The sequence below is a fragment of the Dipodomys spectabilis genome, unplaced genomic scaffold (assembly GCF_019054845.1).
Source record: "Dipodomys spectabilis isolate Male_0828 unplaced genomic scaffold, ASM1905484v1 ptg000046l, whole genome shotgun sequence".
Taxonomy (NCBI): Eukaryota; Metazoa; Chordata; class Mammalia; order Rodentia; family Heteromyidae; genus Dipodomys; species Dipodomys spectabilis.
Window position 1 is genome coordinate 6,216,164 of NW_024870723.1, and position 17,452 is coordinate 6,233,615.

Sequence of the window (17,452 nt, forward strand, 5' to 3'; positions counted from 1 at the left end):
AGGATTGAGGGGTAATGGAAGGAAGAAAGAGAAGAAGGCTGTTTTCTAGTCCTGGCTCTGTCATTAATGGTACACTCTGTGTCATCCCTAAACCCCAATGCATAAAGCTTTTTCAAAGCAGGTAGTGGCTATGGCTAGCAAATGAATGGCCTTCAAGGATGTCCATGTTTTAATTCCATGAGTCCGAGAATCTGTTAGTTTATATGGCAAAAGGAACGTGGCAGCTGTGGTTAAAGGAGGGACTGAGACAGAGAGATGACTATGGATTATCTGGGTGGATGCTAAGGACTCAAGAAAGGTCTTTACATGAGAGGAGTAGGAGAGGAGAGTCAGAGAAAACTGTGATAATGGAAGCAGGAGTCAGAATCAAAGATGAAAACAGTGCAGAGTTGGCACTGAAGACAGAGGAAGAGGCTATAAGCCAAGGAACATGGGCAGCTGGTAGCCTCCAGAATGAGGAAAAGACAAGGAAATGAATTCTTTTCTAGACTCTCCAGAAGAAGTCCTTGATTTTAGGGTTTGTAACTCCCCCATGTAGTGTAAAATGTACCTAGCAGCAATAGAGAACTAATATTTGGCCAACTTGGGTCTCTGTGTTCGGTCAGCAGAGGGGTTCGCATGAAAGGTGTCTGAGCTTTGGACATTTTTGAAAGCTCTGATTTCCATGTGCAGACAGGGTGAGAACTCGTGGCTGATGACAGCCAGAGAGTTTGCTGGGTGAACGTGATTTTTTTTTTTTTTTAAAGAAGAAGAACCACTGTGAGAGATCTTTCACATTTTGTTTTGCTAATAATTATATCCCATAGCCACCCTTCTAAAAGACTGAGCTTATTATACTGTTTGAATAAGGAATCAGAAGATAAGATATGGGAGAGAAATATGTACATATACATATATATGAGCAAAGTAAAATCTTTTTAAATAATAAATGGGTACATAATAATACCTCATGCTGGGTACTGGCAGCTCATGCCTGTAATCCTAGCTACTCAGGAGGCTGAAAGCTGAGGATCATGGTTTGAAGCCAGCCTAGGCAGGAAAGTCTGTGAGAATTTTATCTACAATTTATCACCAAAAAAATCCAGAAGTAGAGCTGTGGTTCAAATGGTAGTGTTAGCCTTGAGGAAGTAAGTACAGAGACAGCATCTAGGCCCTTAGTTCAAGTCCCATGAGTAGCACACACACTCACTCACACACACACACACACACACACACACACACACACACAGAATACCTCTTATATCTGCATATAAAAATAACAATTTTTAATGTCTTCTGCACCTATTAAAATGACCCAAATAAGACCATAGACAGGCACAATAGCATACTCCTATAATTCCAGCATTAGGGATACTGAAGTCTGGATGGTGACTTCAGGCCAATCTAGGCTATATATATGAAACATGTCTCTAGCGACAACAAGAGTAAGACCTTGAGATCTCCATTTCACTTTGTGGAAAAGGACTCACCTGGCACACGCTATTAGGCGCTTGTATCCTGAGTTACCATATCCACTGTGGTGGGATGCTAGCACAGAAGCAAATATAAAGCGACATGGTTTTAGTTGTTTTGGGACTTGTCAGAACAGAATCATTAACGAACAAGTCTTGGAACATACTTAAAAATGATTTGTGATCTGGTGGCACTTTTATTGATTTTAATAGAAATAAGTGGCTACTGAAAGTACATGGGCATTTGTACATAATGGTGTTTTTTTTGTTGTTTTTTATTTTTGTTTTTGGCAGTACTGGGGATTGAACTCAGAGCCTTATACTTCTAACACAGATCCATACCACCAGTCTGGAAGTCTTTAAACAATTACAGGACTTTTCTGCTCTCAAAGAACTTACAAATTAAGGAAGGACTTATTGAAGATAAGTATGTATTAGTAACATGTGCAGGGCTTTGGAAGGAGGAAGAGGAGCTGGCAGCCTATGGAGAGAGGAAGACAGCTTATGGAGGGAGGAAGAGATGACAGGCTATGGTGGTAGTTGGAGTGTTACTATAGGAATAGGACTCTGAACTACACCTGGATGATGTTAAGCCTACACACACTAGGTCAGAGGGCAGAGGAGGAGAATGGGAGGGAGCAAGTCTACCAGAAAGTGAAAACCAATCAATGAAGGCATAGGAAGCCATAGCTTTAAAGGGAAAGAGGCATTTTAAAAAAGAGACCATAAGCCCTGGTGAGACAGAAGTAAATAAACATGGAGGCAGAGAAATGTGAGTGCTTGCTGGAATACAGAAAACAGAAAGGCTAGGGTTAGAAAACGAATAGTTATAAGAGTATTAGGGTTCTGAAATGGCATGCTGACACATAGAAATTCAAAAGAATTAGTTATTTCTGTAGCTTTCCAATAGTTACTTTTTGTTCTTGTTTTTTGTCAGTCATGAGGATGAACTCAAAGCCTGGGTGTTGTCCCTGAACTTTTATGCTCAAGGCTAGCACTCTACCACTTTGAGCCAGAGCTCCATTTCCTGTTTTCTCATGGTTAATTGGAGATAAGAGTCTCCCAAACTTTCCTGCCCAGGCTGGCTTTGAACTATGATTCTTAGATCTCAGCCTCTGGAGTAGCTAGGATTACAGGCGTGAGCCACTGGAGCCCAGCCTAATAGTTACATTCTTAAAACAATTTGTGTGTGTGTGTGTGTGTTGGTACTGGGACTTGAACTTGAGGCCTGGGCACTGTCCCTTTGCTCAAGGCTAGTGTTCTACCACTTGAGTCACAGCTCCACTTCAGGCTTTTTTGGTTGTTGTTGTTGTTGTTTTTTTTTTTTTAATTGTGAAAATACTGTACAGAGGAGTTACAATTACATGGGCAAGGTAATGAGTACATTTCTTATCAAGCATTGTAGCCTCCTCCTTTGTTTCCCCTTCCCATCCCTTCCCATCCTCCCCCTCCCCCGCCCCCCCAATCCCTCACCCTCCCTCCCCCTGCACAAAAGTTGTAAAGTTCATTTTCAACGTAAGGACTTGTACATCTTATTGTTGCAATGGGTCCACCTGTATCCCTATTTAAACGATTTGGTTTTTTGGAGGTTAATTAGAGATAAGAATCTCATGAACTATCCTGCCTAGGCTGGCTTCAAACTACAATTCTCAGATCTCAGCCTCCTGAGTAGCTAGCAGTACAGGCATGCGCCACCAGTGCCCAGCTGAATAGTTATATTCTTTAAAAGTAATATAAAAAAATAACCCTACCAATAGTAAAATGTACTTCGTTGTTAAATTATTCAATATTAGTTTCCAACTATTATTAAAGAGGTACATCTATTATAATAAATGAAAATAATGTTCACATGGATGTTAACAGGCAAAATAATGTATTCAGAAATCTTGTTTCTTGAACAAGCATGTGTTTCCTAATCAATGATATTCTCTCTTTGACATTCTTTATGTCTAGCTAAAATTGTAAGCCCTGCTGTTTTACCTTCAAAGTCTTGCGTGTCGATTTTCAAATAAAAGTTGCAAACTTCCTCAGAGGTACTGGTTTTGTGAACTACAGTTTTGACCTTCATTGGGACATGGAAACAAGAAGATTTAGAATGTAAAAGGTATTATGAAAGTACTGTGGTGTGAATGGGATGCTGATAGTTTCACAGCTAAGATCCAGTGCCAAGGTTGCACATTAAGGATCCCTTTCACCAGCAGCCAGATTTCCAGCACAGTCCACAACTTGAGACATAGCTGAGAGGCCCAGAGTAAGCCTCTCCCCCAAAAAAGACTTCTGGTTAGTTCTGGGTCTATACCCCAAGAAATCAAAACCAAGCATCTTACTCTATAAGAAAGTCCCATAGTGCCATGCACTTTATCCAGTGTATAACAAGTCAGGAAGCATAGCTCCTCACACCTCAATCCAAACAATGCAGTACACGTGTGCTTGGAGCAGGGTGGGGGGAGGCGGGAAGGGTGTTGTCAGAAATAAGTATATTGAGAGCAACCAGGAATAATGAAAAAAAATAGACAATCCACCTTCCCCCATGCAGTCTTTTTTTTTTTTTTTTTTGTCGGTTGTGGGGCTTGAACTCTGGGCCTGGGCGCTGTCCCGGCACTCTTCAGCTCAAGGCGAGCGCTCTATTACTTAAGCCAAAGCACCACTTCCAGTTTTCTAGTGGTTTATTGGAGGTAAGAGTCTCACGGACTTTCCTGCCTGGGCTGGCTTTGAACTGTGATCCTCAGATCTCAGCCTCCTGAGTAGCTAGGATTACAGGCAAGAGCCACTGGCGCCCAGCCCCCCCACCCCATGCAATCTTATAGACAGTTCTTGAAGGAATAAATGCCCTAAAGATAAGCCCATAATTAAATTCATGAATAAAATGTTTGTTTCAGAACATTCATTTTGAGACCGCATGGACAGAACCCAAGAGCTTAGAAGAGCTTGTAACTATTCAAGTGGCTAATGTATATAATTACATACAGTCATGTGATTCAGAGTGACATTTCTGTCAATGCTGGGCTGCATAGACGATAACTTAAACTCTTGCCTATAATACATTAGTCTCCAAAGATGGTGGATCAATGAGATGTGAATGTGAGGGACTACAGAAAACATACATACCACATACCTATATATGCACAGATACACATAGAACTCTAAAAATCATATGCCTATATGTGGTTATCTACCACATGAAGATGGGAGCACGTCCTAAGAAATGAGTCATTAGGTAATCTTGTTACTAGGGGAGCATCATGGAGTGCACTTACATAACCTATGACAGCTGTGACATCACCAGGTGATAGTCTCCTGTAGACCATTATCATATACACAGCCCAGCCTGGCCAGAAATGACATCTGCAGCACATGACTGGATATAAGAAAAACCATTATGGGCTGGGAAGGTGGCTCAGTGAATGGTAGAGCGCTTGCCTTGCATGCCTGAGGCCCTGGGTTAGATTCCTCAGCACCATATAAGCAGAAAAAAAAATCCGGAAGTGGCACTGTGGCTCAGTGGTAGAGCGCTAGCCTTGAGCTGAAGAGCTGAGGGACAGCACCCAGGCCCAGAGTTCAGGCTCCAAAACTGGACCCCCCCCCCCCAAAAAAGAAAAACCATTAGACAAATCCTATTGGAGTCAGTTATTAAAACTGCGATTTCTTTTTCCTCCCCATGGAATATGTTTATTTATTCTGCTTAATGAATGAATACAGTTTATGGATATATTATTAATGAGACTATTAAACTCTTCAAGATGATCAGATTCAACGATTCCTCTTATTTACACTTTATAAATGTAGCCATGTATTTAGGGTTTTTTGTTTGTTTGTATTTGTGCCTGTCCTGGGGCTGGAACGTGGCCCGGGCACTGTCCCTGAATCAAAGCTCAGATTTCTATGACTTTCTTGCAAAGTCCTTAACTTCTGTGCTATTTGGTGAAACAGACTCATTAGATCTCCACTAAATACTCACATGTACTGTAGCCAGGCCATTGCTAAATCCTGTACTGATGATGAGGTCATCATTGAGAGGCACCTGGAAACAGAGAGAAAAACCATGCTTGTATTCAACATTCCCTAACTTAGGAAGAGAAACAGAGTAGTGAAGACAATGGGCTTTCAACCGCCAGTCTTCCCTTGTAGAGCTTAAAATTAAGTGGATAAGAAAATCCTAGGCTTATAGTAGGCACTAGAAGGTGTTGGAATTTTCTGTCTCCCTTTTGAATGTTAATTAGATGCCTAAGATCTCTTGGATGAGCAAATAAAAGAAACACGTCAGAGGTCACTTTTGGTCATATTGCTATATCTAGAGTTAACTAACTGTATACCTTATAACCATATAGATGGTTAGACTAAAACTAGTTCTTCATTTTCTTTACCAGTTGGATAAATTTCTTTCAGTGTCCAGCTGAGACTTCTATGTACCAGGGGAGGTTGTTTTCATTAGCGTTGAGACACATGATTCCAGTGTGGGTATGAGATGTCTTTGGTGCTCTACTACTATCCTCTTTGTAACTTACTTCTACCTCCTGATAATTCACCTTTCCTATTTGTTTCTGGCCTTTGTCAAAACTCTCAGTACCACCCTCAAGCCTGCTAAGCAATCCATCAGTGCTGTTGCTTTCCTTTCCATTCTGCTAGGAGAAAAATGAAGACATACTGAGCTAAGCAATTATCCTCGCCAGAGAAATCCTCTCATCCAAGTGCTCCTCAACTTGTGGCAGTTTGAAGCTCTCCTTTGGTGTCAGGTCTGCAGCTTCCCCTTCTCTTTGCCTAGGCTCATGATTGCAAAAGGGACACAGCGTGCATTCCTGTTTGCCAACATATCCTTAAAATTTTATCAGGCCTAGGAAAAGAGGCCACCTCTCCTATTCTCCCTGGCAGAATACTGCGGCATCTGCTGGGGACCATGTGTCTTGAGATGATGCATAAGGAAAGTTTCTATGAATAGACAGGTGTTAGAAATGGCATGTACTGAGTCCCACCTCTGTCTTGCTTCCCCTTCACAATCCTCATCACTTCTTAGGCACAGACATACTTTTTTTTTTTTTTTAAAAAAAAGGACATTCCTGTATTAAAGAAGTTGTTCAAATTCATTTAAACTGGCATTTCCCCTGCTTACTCAACCACCTAACATTGCTTTGCTATACCACATTTCCAGAAGTGCTGGCATAGAGAATTCCAAACTAGATACTAACCATCCAGGAGGTTTCTTGTAGAAGCAACACCCTGGGCTGAATTTTAAGTTACTTTAAGATGACAAGAAGATTCTGATAGTTTAACTTCTATAGAGAAAAATGTTAAGTCCATCAACCTCATTTAGGTCTACCACACTCCTCAGACCAAGAGGTACTCATTAGAGTTTAGAGTCAGAACATGACTCTGGTGAGTTCTAAGTACTCCAGGGATGGAACACACATCCTGAGCTGAGGGGCCACAGCAAAAATAATGGAGCCACAAAGGCTACAATGGCCCAGGGACGAAGCATGCCAAAACCCAGAACTACACATTTCCAGCTTTTTAGTTGTTTTGTTTTGTTGGTTTTGTTTTGTTCTGGTTTTTTTTTTTTTTGGAGAAATTGGGAATTAGATTGGTGTTTGAAAACTCTGGATCTATACATATTGCCATAGACTTATGTCTATGTCTACATCCATATCTTTTTTTTTTTTTTTTTTTTTTACGATGAGCCCTTGGTTTGTAATTTTTGCACTGAATTTTCTTCCTCATGCCCATCCACTTTTCACAGGCAGGGATATGTGGAGATGCTGAGGACTTCTCTTAATTATTTATATATTTCCATATAGGGAATAATACAAATCTGGTAATTAGAAAACATGTATTTGTAGCTAGATGCTGGTGGCTAATAATAACACAGAAGCTACTTCCTCCACTGTGTCCTTTTCTTTGGGAAATTTTCAAAGTTTTCATCTTTAACAATTTAGCAATATAGGACACAGGAAAAGGAGTTTAGGACCTAAAGGCCAATTCCAGACTGGTGACAATGTACAAGATACCAGAAAGAACTAGCAGCAAATTCTAACTATGTCTTCTTTCCTACACAACACTACCACCTTAGTGAGTGATGTTACCTCTATCCCAAATGTTCTTCCCTTTCCCTCACATAGATAGCCCTTTTTTGGTTGGTGGTGGTTGTGGGCTTAAACTCAGAGCCTGGATGCTATTCCTGTGCTTCTTTACTCAGGGCTAGCTCTACCACTTTGAGCCACAGTGCCACTTCCAGTTTTCTGGTGGTTAATTCGAGATGAGAGTCTCACAGATTTTCCTGCTCAGGCTGGCTTTGAACCATGATCCTGAGATGTCAGCCACCTGGGATAACTAAGATTATAGGTGTGAACTACCAGTGCCCAGCTCCATTTTTATTCTTCCAGACTTAACCCACGTATCTGAGTACTCTGTCTCCAAATCTGTCAGCCAGGATCAGGATGTCTGCCCTCTTCTTTTGTACCTATCCATGTTCTTATTTTTCATCATCTGTTTCAATGATGTCTCTCCCCAATACACATGTTCTTTGTATTTTGCTTTTGAGTACTCTGTGTCCAAGATATAATAGATATCCCTCTCTCCTTAGGAAATAGCAGAGGGCCAACATACATTTAAATAGTGAATGAACTCATTTGTAAAACAAGGGAGGAACAGATGATTTCAATATGGTTTCACCCAATTGTAAAATAGTAGGAAAAAATTTTCACTTACCTCTATTGGTTTCCCAAGAAATTGCTCATCTGTCATCTTATACTGATAGAAGTCCCCTTTGTGCTTATAAGAGACATTGATATCCATATTCAGCTGAAGTTTTTTAATCAGGAGTGAATATTCTGTCAGGCCCTCAATGGCATTAATGGTGTCCTATCAGCCATCAGGAAGACATAAAAATACATTAAGCTTATATAGGCTTACAAATGTCCTCTTACATGAGAAGGGTAAGCAGCGCTGTCTTCAGATAAAACTCCAGCTGAGCGAATGAAGCTACTTAAGGGCCCCTTTGTGGAGGTGAAAGGTTTTCGCCTTCTTCATAAGGATGTTCCTAGCTGGGCACCTGGTGGCTCATGCTTGTATTCCTAGCTACTCAAGAGGCTAAGATCTGAGGATCACGACTGGAAGCTAGCCCTAGCAGGAGTCCATGAAACACATCTCCAATTAACTACTAGAAAAGCCAAAGTGGAGCCATGGACCCAGTAATAGAGTAAGCAAAAATCTTAGGAACAATGCCCAGGCCCTGAGTTCATGCTCTAGGACTGGCACGTGCACGCGTGCGCGCGCGCGCGCGCACACACACACACACACACACACACACACACACACACACACACACACACACACACACACACACACACACACACACAAGGATGTTCCTGTCAGCAGGGACAGGAAGAAAATGACTTCAGATATTGTGTCTCCTATACATTTTGCACATGTCACCTCAGACAAGGCACCCTGGGAAATGCTCTTGGCTCTGCATGATAATCTCTTTCTCCTTCTTCAGTCTCAGTTTAAATATCTTCACAGCAAGACCATAGACTCTCCCTTGTAGTCATTCTCTGTTCTAGTATTTCCTTTCTGCCCTTTTAAACATCCATCTTAATTTATATTTTTACTTATAGCTAGTTTATTGCTGGCCTCTTCCCCGGTAGTGGGGACAGGAAGTATACCTTTCTTGGTGTCTACCATGGATTGACTGTCCCCTTTCTCCTGTTCATGAGTTAGAATTTAATCCTCAACATATCAATGTTAAGAAGTGAAATCTAATTGAAGATATTTGGATCATTGGGGTTTCACTCTCAGAAATGCATAAATGTTATTATTGTACTAGATTTCCTTATAAAACAATGAACTTGCCTGCTGGGTTATGTTCTCTATCTCTATCTCTGTCTCTCTCTTTGTCTCTCTCTCTCTCAATTACGCTTGCCAGATTCTGGGCCCTAAATCATAGACTTCCATTCCTCTAGAACCATGAACTAATAGATTTATTATAAATTAGGTGGCCTGTGGTATTTTGTGAAAGCAGCAAAAATGGACTGAGACTGTCAGTTGTATTTAGTTGGAACATATAGTCACCATGCAAAAAGCATTTATGGAATAAATAAACTTATCATTCTGAATCTCAACCTTCCTCTTCTACAAGATGAGGAAACTGATTAGATGTTAAACATTAACTACATGGCTACTCCATGTATGTCTGTGGCAGATCCATATGCTATGTCCATCTAATCCATGGGATGTATTTTTCCAGTTAAGCCTGAAGTTGTCTCAGAGAACCCTTGTATCTGTAATATGTATGTGTATAAATATAAGTATATAAAGAAAGAAAATGATGAACTACATAACATAATATATAATACATAACGTATAGTGAATATATAATGCATAATATAAAATAAATAATATATATTCCATTATTACCCAAATATCCAGGGAGCAGAGATGTTAACATTTGAGCTAGACTTTGAACAAAGATTTACAACCATGTAATGCTTAATGATGCAGATATAAAAATGTTATTTAAAAAAAAAAGCTGGGCACCAGTGGCTCACGCCTGTAACCCTAGCTACTCAAGAGGCTGAGATCTGAGGATCATGGTTCAAAGCCAGCCTGGGCAGGAAAGTCTGTGAAACTCTTATCTCCAATAAGCCACCAGAAAACTGGAAGTGGCTCTGTAGCTCAACTGGTAGAGTGCTAGCCTTGAGCTGGAGACAGACAATGCTCAGGCCCAGAGTACAAGCCCCATGACTGACAAAAAAATTTATAAAAATATTGTTAGGCAATTCTGTCTTTATGCAAACATCTATAGGGTAGACTCACAGAAACATGGAAGGTATAGATCCGTCACTCAACATACTTATGAGGTTGGTGATTCACAGCATACTGTTTTACAGTGAAGTTTCTTTGTGTAAGCAGAATGAGTACTATCTAAAAATTAAACACTAAAAAGTACAGGGTAGGGAGCCATAGTTTAGTGTAGTGTGCGTAGCATGGCCATGGTCCTGGGTTTAGGCCCCAGCGTTCTTCCAAAAGTGTACTACAGTCAATGGTGTAACTGAGTCAACTAGTAACATAATTGTTTCTTATCATCCTCAAGTATTATGTATTGTACATATTTGCATATGCTCTACTTTTATACAGCTGCTAGAGTAGTAGGTTTGTTCACACCAGCATTACTACAAACACATGTATAATACGTTATGCTGCAATATTCTGATAGCTAAAAACATCACGAGGCAATAGGAACTTTTCAGATCCATCATCGTTGCTTTAGCAGTTCTGGTGTGTGAACTCAGGGTTTCTTTCATATTGCTAATCAGGCAGTCCACCATGTGAGCCAGGCCTCCAGCCAGTTCTGCTATAATCCTATGACAACACCATTGTGTAAGCAGTCTATCGTTGACCAAAACAGTAGTACATAGCAAGTGCCTATTATACAACTATTATACAAGTTAGTTACAATACAAAATATACATGCTCAATGACTGATCGGTAGGTTAACGGAACAGCCAGTGTTTCTATTGCTTTTTAAATTTTATTTTATTTTTATTTTTGCAGAAGAGGGAGCACATAAGGTATGACATAATTTCTGATAACCTTACCAGCCTTCAATAGTCATTAAGCATCATGAAGGAAGCCTGGGATTAGAATGAAGATACATGAGTTGTGACCTTGGCTCTGCCACTGGCTCCTTCAATGAACCTCTCTAGGCTCATTTCCTCCTTCATCTACTGAGGACCTTAGTGCATTTACCTCTAGAGGGCCATTTAGTCATACAGATGGCAGCTTATTTGGTGGAGACAAGGACATGGAGGCCAAGGATGAGAATGGAATGTGTGCTGTGAGAAACAATGGAACTGTCTACAAGAGGGTGAAACCAGCCAAGGAGACATTACCTGGGTGGAATAAAAGCCGCCTCCGTATCTCTGCTCTTCAGACAGCCATCTGATGATTGGGTTGACATAATTCATCTCTTTCAAGCTCAGGCTGGTGAGTAGAGCATAGGCAGTAGTTTCCACCATTCCTGCTGTACTGGTGTTAGGTACTGAGCTATCTGTACGTTGGAGATTGTCTTTCCAAAACCGGTAAATGGGTGGATCACCTGATGGAATAAAAATGTAAATTTGAAGTCATTCTAACAGGTATTAAAGGCCTTCTGGTTTCCCAAAGCTACTGACTTTCTTTATCAGAACACTATAAGACAAACTGGAGAACCCTTCTCCCCTGAAGGAAAAAAAATCATATTTGGGAGTTATGACATAGCACCCAAATCCTTAAGTTAGGTCTTTTTACTATTATTACCTCTCAATTTAAGCCACTGGCTTCGTCAGGTACACAGCATATTTCATAATTTGGATTCTAACTTATATTTATTAATACGCTTGCAATTCAAAATGGTTGCCTCAAATCCTTCTTGGAACAGATGATTAAAAAAAAAACAAACCAATAAAGCCTTTTTGGCTAGACAATTTTGATCAATTCCTAATTACATAATTGGCATGATTGTGGACAAGATACTTTTCTTTCCCTCTCATATAACTTTTAGGGCTGGGAAGGTCGCTCAGTGGTAGAGTGTTTACCTTGCATGCATGAGGCCCTGGGTTTGATTCCTTAGCGCCACATAAGCAGAAAAAGCCAGAAGTGGCGTTGTGGCTCAAGTGGTAGAGTGCTAGCCTTGAGCTGAAGAACTGACAGACAGTACCCAGGCCTAGAGTTCAAGCCCCATGGCTGACAAAGAAAATGCAAGCTTTAGCTATCCCAATCAGAAATGAAATATTATTTAAATGAGTAAGCTATTTCCTAGCTCTCAAATTCTATGATTCTATGAATGTTTTTGCAGCACCAAAGACATAGTTATGTTGTTTTTGAAGTACTTACATTGGTTCTTTCTGATATGTATATGTATTCATGTATATGGTAAAATTTATTTGTTTTTTTAAAGGGCAACAGAGTGAAAATTTGTAGCCCTTACTAAATCCCTAAAGACTCCACATAAGCTCCCCTATGACCCAGCAATCCCAATTTTGGGCATTTACCCAAAGGATCACAAACAAGACCATACTAAAGATACCACCACAGCTATATTTATTGCAGCATTATTTACCATAGCTAAGATATGGAACCAACCCAGATGCCCCTCAGTAGATGAATGGATCAAGAAAATGTGGTATATATACACAATGGAATTCTATGCCTCCATCAGAAAGAATGACATCACCCCATTTGTTAGGAAATGGAAAGACTTGGAAAAAATTATATTAAGTGAAGTAAGCCAGGCCCAAATAAACATAGGTCCCATGGTTTCCCTTATTTGCAATAACTAGTTTTCTGGGATAAGCAGAAAAGTCAGATAAGATGATGTTAAGTGAAATGAACCCCAAGATAGGGACACAGTGTTTTAATTTCTTCCTTGCTATTGTTTCTAATTATAAGGTACTGTGTGATTTTTTTTTTGTTGCTTTGTATGTCCCTCTCCCACGGTATAAGCCCTGTTTTCACTGTATTTGATGTTGGTGTGATTTGGGGGGCAGAAAGGATAAAACAAATTGTTTAAATAGGGGCACAGATTGACTCATTGCAACAATGAGATGTACGAGACACTATGTTGAAAAATGAACTTTACAATTTAGGCGGGGGTGGGGAGGCGGGGGTGGGGAGGTAGAGGTGGGAGGATGTAGCTGAGGAGGTAGGAGGGAAGGGATGGTAGGGGAAAAACAAAGGAGGAGGCAAAAATGCTGGATAAGAAATGTATTCATTACCTTGCTCATGTAACTAACCCCTCTGTACAGTATTTTCACAATAAAAAACTTAATTAAAAAAAGAAAAAAGGAAAGGGCATGGCCTGCTCCTGGTCAAGAGACAAACCAGGTCCCATACCACTTTGCTCAAAGCCCTGCAGTGGCCCTCAAAATGGGAGTTCTAGTCTCCCTCTGGCCCTGAGAGCACTTTAATGTGGAGTGAACAGTTGCGGTTCTTGTTCTGGGTGGAGGAGACATAAACCAGCACTGGCAGCTGAGTGAGCCTGGGCCGGAGTTCAGCCTCAATAATTATGAAGTGTCCTCACCAAAATTCAGGGTGGGGCTTGGTCCCCAGTGCCACAGCACTGAAGGGGGCTCTGAAGGCAGGTGATTGGGTAGTGGGGGTGGAACCTTCATGAAAGGATGCGTGCGTTCCTCCTGGCAATGGCTTCATTATACCAGGAGCTCAGTCCCCTTTCCTCTGTCCCACACCCACCTGCCTTCTCCTCTCCATCACAAAATTTCACCAGGAGCCCCTAGGATAACGGTGCTATATTCTTGGACCTCCAGTACTGTAGCCAAAATAAACCTCTTTCCTTCATAAATTACCCAGTCTCAAGTATTGGGTGAGAGCTGAGCTGAAACAATCTGCAATTGACATCCTTGCTGTTGCACAACTATACACAGACGCTCGGAAGAGTCCCTGCCATGGCTGCTAGCTTCCTGCACAACCTGCCCTGACTCCTTCACGCTTTTGGCCCATGCCCTCACTTCCTACTCCTCCTGTCAGTCCTCTTTAGTGATATGGCTTTCTTTGCCATTCTTGGAGCATCAGGAATGCTCAAGCCCCAGCCATTTGTGCATGCTCTACACCCTTTTAGATATCCACAGGTCTTGCTTCCTTAAACCACCTTTCAGGTCTCCACTCAAGTACAGTCCTGGCTGTACAGTGACATTTCAGTCAACAACAGACCACATACACAGAATGCGTTTTACTGTACGGTCTAGCAAAATACAGTGGGCTACAGTAGTTAGGGTCATACATCCCATGATGTTCATCCAATGGAAAAATTGCCTAATTAGGTATGTCTTGGGATGCACTCCCACCATTAAGTGACACAAGGCTGTGCCAGGCTTAGGCCTGGTTGCCCTAGCTCAAATCACAACCCATTCCTTTCTCTTATCTCCTTTCCCTGCTTTATTTTCCTTTTTATCATCCTTCACCAACCTATTCACAACATTTTATCATGTATCACGTGAATCTCCCCCTAACTACAATGGAAATGTCACAACGATTTGGAACTGTAGGCCTTTTTTAGTCTATTTTGTTTGTTGCTTAATCTCTAGAGCATAAAACAGCGTGTATCATACTGGAGGTGTCCACAGGATACTCAATATGTATTAGTTGACTGAGGGGATGAAACACATTTGCTGAATGTATGGGCAAATGAATACCTCACGTACTCCATTGCAGTGGGATGGTTTGTTCTTAAAGGCCATCCATGCCTTAGTTGACTTTGTATGCCACCCTCTTCCCAGAATTAGAGGACTGTGCACTGAGTGCACACTTGCTGAGTGCCCCTGTGGATGAGTCCTACCTTTCACCAAGGCTTCCTTCTTCAGAGCTGAAACAATTGAACGAAACCGGGGGTGTGTTTTATCTCCCAAGGAGAGAGCATAGGCCACGATGGCCAGGGTGAAGATGTTCTGGGACATGAGGGTATTTCCCAACAGGAAGCTGTCAGCTCTTGTTAGAGCTGTGCTGATTTTCTGGAAATAAGACCAGAGAAAACTTATTACTTTGCCAAGCGTCAGTCTATAGACTGATGGTACCACCCCTCAGGTTGTACCAGCCAGGAGCAGAAAGATGAGGGATGGAGCCAAGACCCAGAATGGAAGTGGATGGTGTCTCAGACTAACAATCCTTGGAGAGAAGGGGCAGAGTGTACTTTCTGGAGAAAAAAAAAAGTGGATGTCCATAATTAAGTGAAGTGTTTGCCTAGGAATTCCCACTTTCCCTTTGGAGTAGTTTTTTTTTTTTTTTATTTTGTCCCTGAGTTTCTTCTGATTTGCATCATCCAGCATAACCCCCAGAAAAAGCACAAAAGATAAACATGACAACTTTCATCTTCCGTCTCAGCCTAGCTGAGACATTCTCACACGTTCAAAAGGAACTGGAAAAGCAGCAGAAAAAGAGTAAAACTGACAAAGTACTTTCTTTCTTTCTTTTTTTTGAGCCAAAGAGTTAAATGTTTGTTTTTCAAAGGAAATAGTTAAAGGATTGTCAAAGTTTTTATTATAAGTAAATGTTGTTTATGGAGAAATACTATATTTACCCTAATTCAAGCATTATATGATGCATACATGCATGTTCCTATCAGCTCAACCTGCACGGTTGGCTCCCGCCTGTAATTTTAGCTTCATAGGAGGCTGAGATCTAAGGAATGCAGATGGAAGCCAGTACAGGCAGAAAAGTCCTCATGAGACTCTTATGTCCAATTAACCACTCAAAAACCTGAAGAGGCACTGTGGCTCAAGTGATAGAGCTCTGGCCTTGAGTACAAAGAGGCTCAGGGACAGTGCCTGAGTTCAAGCCTCACAACTGACAAAACAATAAATAAAGTAAAATGATAATAATAATGATAATAATAATAATGAAAGAAGTCTTGCTGGGAAGGGAGATGTGCTTCCTCCTTTCTCCTAAAAATTCCTGGTAACAAAGTCCTTATCACTCCAGGCTGAGAGTACTAGCAGAGTAGCTGTGGTGGCTCTTTCTCTCCCAGCTCCACCTGTGCCTCTCACTCATGTAAACTTCAGTGCCAACTGATCAGTTAGGTTCCTGGGAACTGTCCTCCTTTGATTCTTTCTATCTTGAGAGCAAGTACAAACATCTGTGAAACAAACTAAAAGGTAGTTTGGTTCTGCAGTTTATGTTCTGCAAATCCCTTTGGGTTTGCCCATCTCAGGTTCAAAGGATGTGTGTAACTCACTTCTGCTTTGCAGGCAAGGGTATTTAACCTCAGCCCAGGGACCTAGCTCGGGGTCACCTCTGATCATCTCTGGAAGCTCCTATGGTGTTTCCCTGAGTTAGAGCCTCTCTCTGTGTCTTCAATACTCAAATGACAGTGATGTCTCACAAAGATAGGTCAAGGAAGCTGGGGATGTGGGTCATTTTTCCCATGATAGTTCCAGTTATTGTCCCAGCTCTACAATTTAGTAACAAATTCACCTTACCTTCCAGGGGTCAGCTTTCTTAGCTTTCCATGAGGAGGTGAGACAAAGTGACTCAAATATCTGTCACAATTTGGTAACCCTTTGAGTTAGTCATTTTCAAGGAATGTGAAAAGTAGAAAAAGAAGTATTTGAAAATACGTGTCATCAGATGGGTATAGCCCCCTCAGAAGAAGACACAGCAAGAGATCAGCTAGGGAAAAAAAAAGAGAACTCATACTTACCGTCAGGGGACAAATGTCAAAGGACTTTCTAATTCCAATCACAGAAAAGGCTGTCATATACAAGGTGTTTTCTTGAGCTTCAACAGGCAAGGTACCCTATAATAATATTTTAAAAGGAAGACAAAGTGGAGTTTTCAGAGAAATTATCTGTTTTTAATCTCTGTTTTGAGCCTTCTCCCACTCTTCCCCTTTGTGGAGTCTAGCTAAATGGCTTATATCTTCTTCCTAAGCACTCGGATTTTCCCACAGCCTTTTTCACTTACCCTGCCCAAACCCCCAATCCCCACTTCATACTTCACTACATTTAAACTCTCCTTCTTTCCAAGGTCCTGTTCAAATGCTAACTTGTCTGCAGAGTACTGCAACATGAGCTCTGTTCTTAGAGTAATGATAACCCAGTATAATGCTTATAAGACTTTTCAGTGAAGTTGGTTTACCTCTCCAGCTTTATTGGCCCCTGTTCTTTGAATAGAACACCCTCTCTCTCTTTCTGGAATTCAAATTGGTAGGCTCACCAGGCATATAAAAGATGTTCAACATCACTAATCATCAGGGAATGCAAATTAAAAGCACAGTGAGAAATCATCTGTGAGGAAAGCCATGATCCAAAAGGGGAAGTGCTGGCAAGGATGAGAGGAAAGAGAACCATTGTACACTGCTGGTTGGAATATAAATTAGTGCAGCTACTTTAGAAACCAATATAGACCAGGTTACAGTCTTGCACCTGTAATCCTCGGTTCTTGAATGGCTGAGAATGGGAGAATTGTGGTTTGAGTCCAGCCTAGGCAGAAAAGTTCATGAGACAGATCCCTTCTCAAACCTA

The 17,452-nt window shown here is 41.1% G+C and overlaps 1 protein-coding gene across 1 annotated transcript in view; it reads right to left on the reverse strand.

Moving 5' to 3' along the window:
* Positions 1-17,452, reverse strand: part of C5 (complement C5) — a 75,365-nt gene that overhangs the window by 13,754 nt on the left and 44,159 nt on the right. Inside the window, exons 27-33 of the mRNA XM_042678693.1 lie at positions 16,630-16,725; positions 14,773-14,944; positions 11,333-11,538; positions 8,151-8,303; positions 5,410-5,472; positions 3,432-3,513; positions 1,470-1,527 (exon numbers count right to left, since the gene is read on the reverse strand). Of these exons, the coding sequence (XP_042534627.1) occupies positions 1,470-1,527; positions 3,432-3,513; positions 5,410-5,472; positions 8,151-8,303; positions 11,333-11,538; positions 14,773-14,944; positions 16,630-16,725 (830 nt within the window). The remainder of the gene's footprint in view (positions 1-1,469; positions 1,528-3,431; positions 3,514-5,409; positions 5,473-8,150; positions 8,304-11,332; positions 11,539-14,772; positions 14,945-16,629; positions 16,726-17,452) is intronic.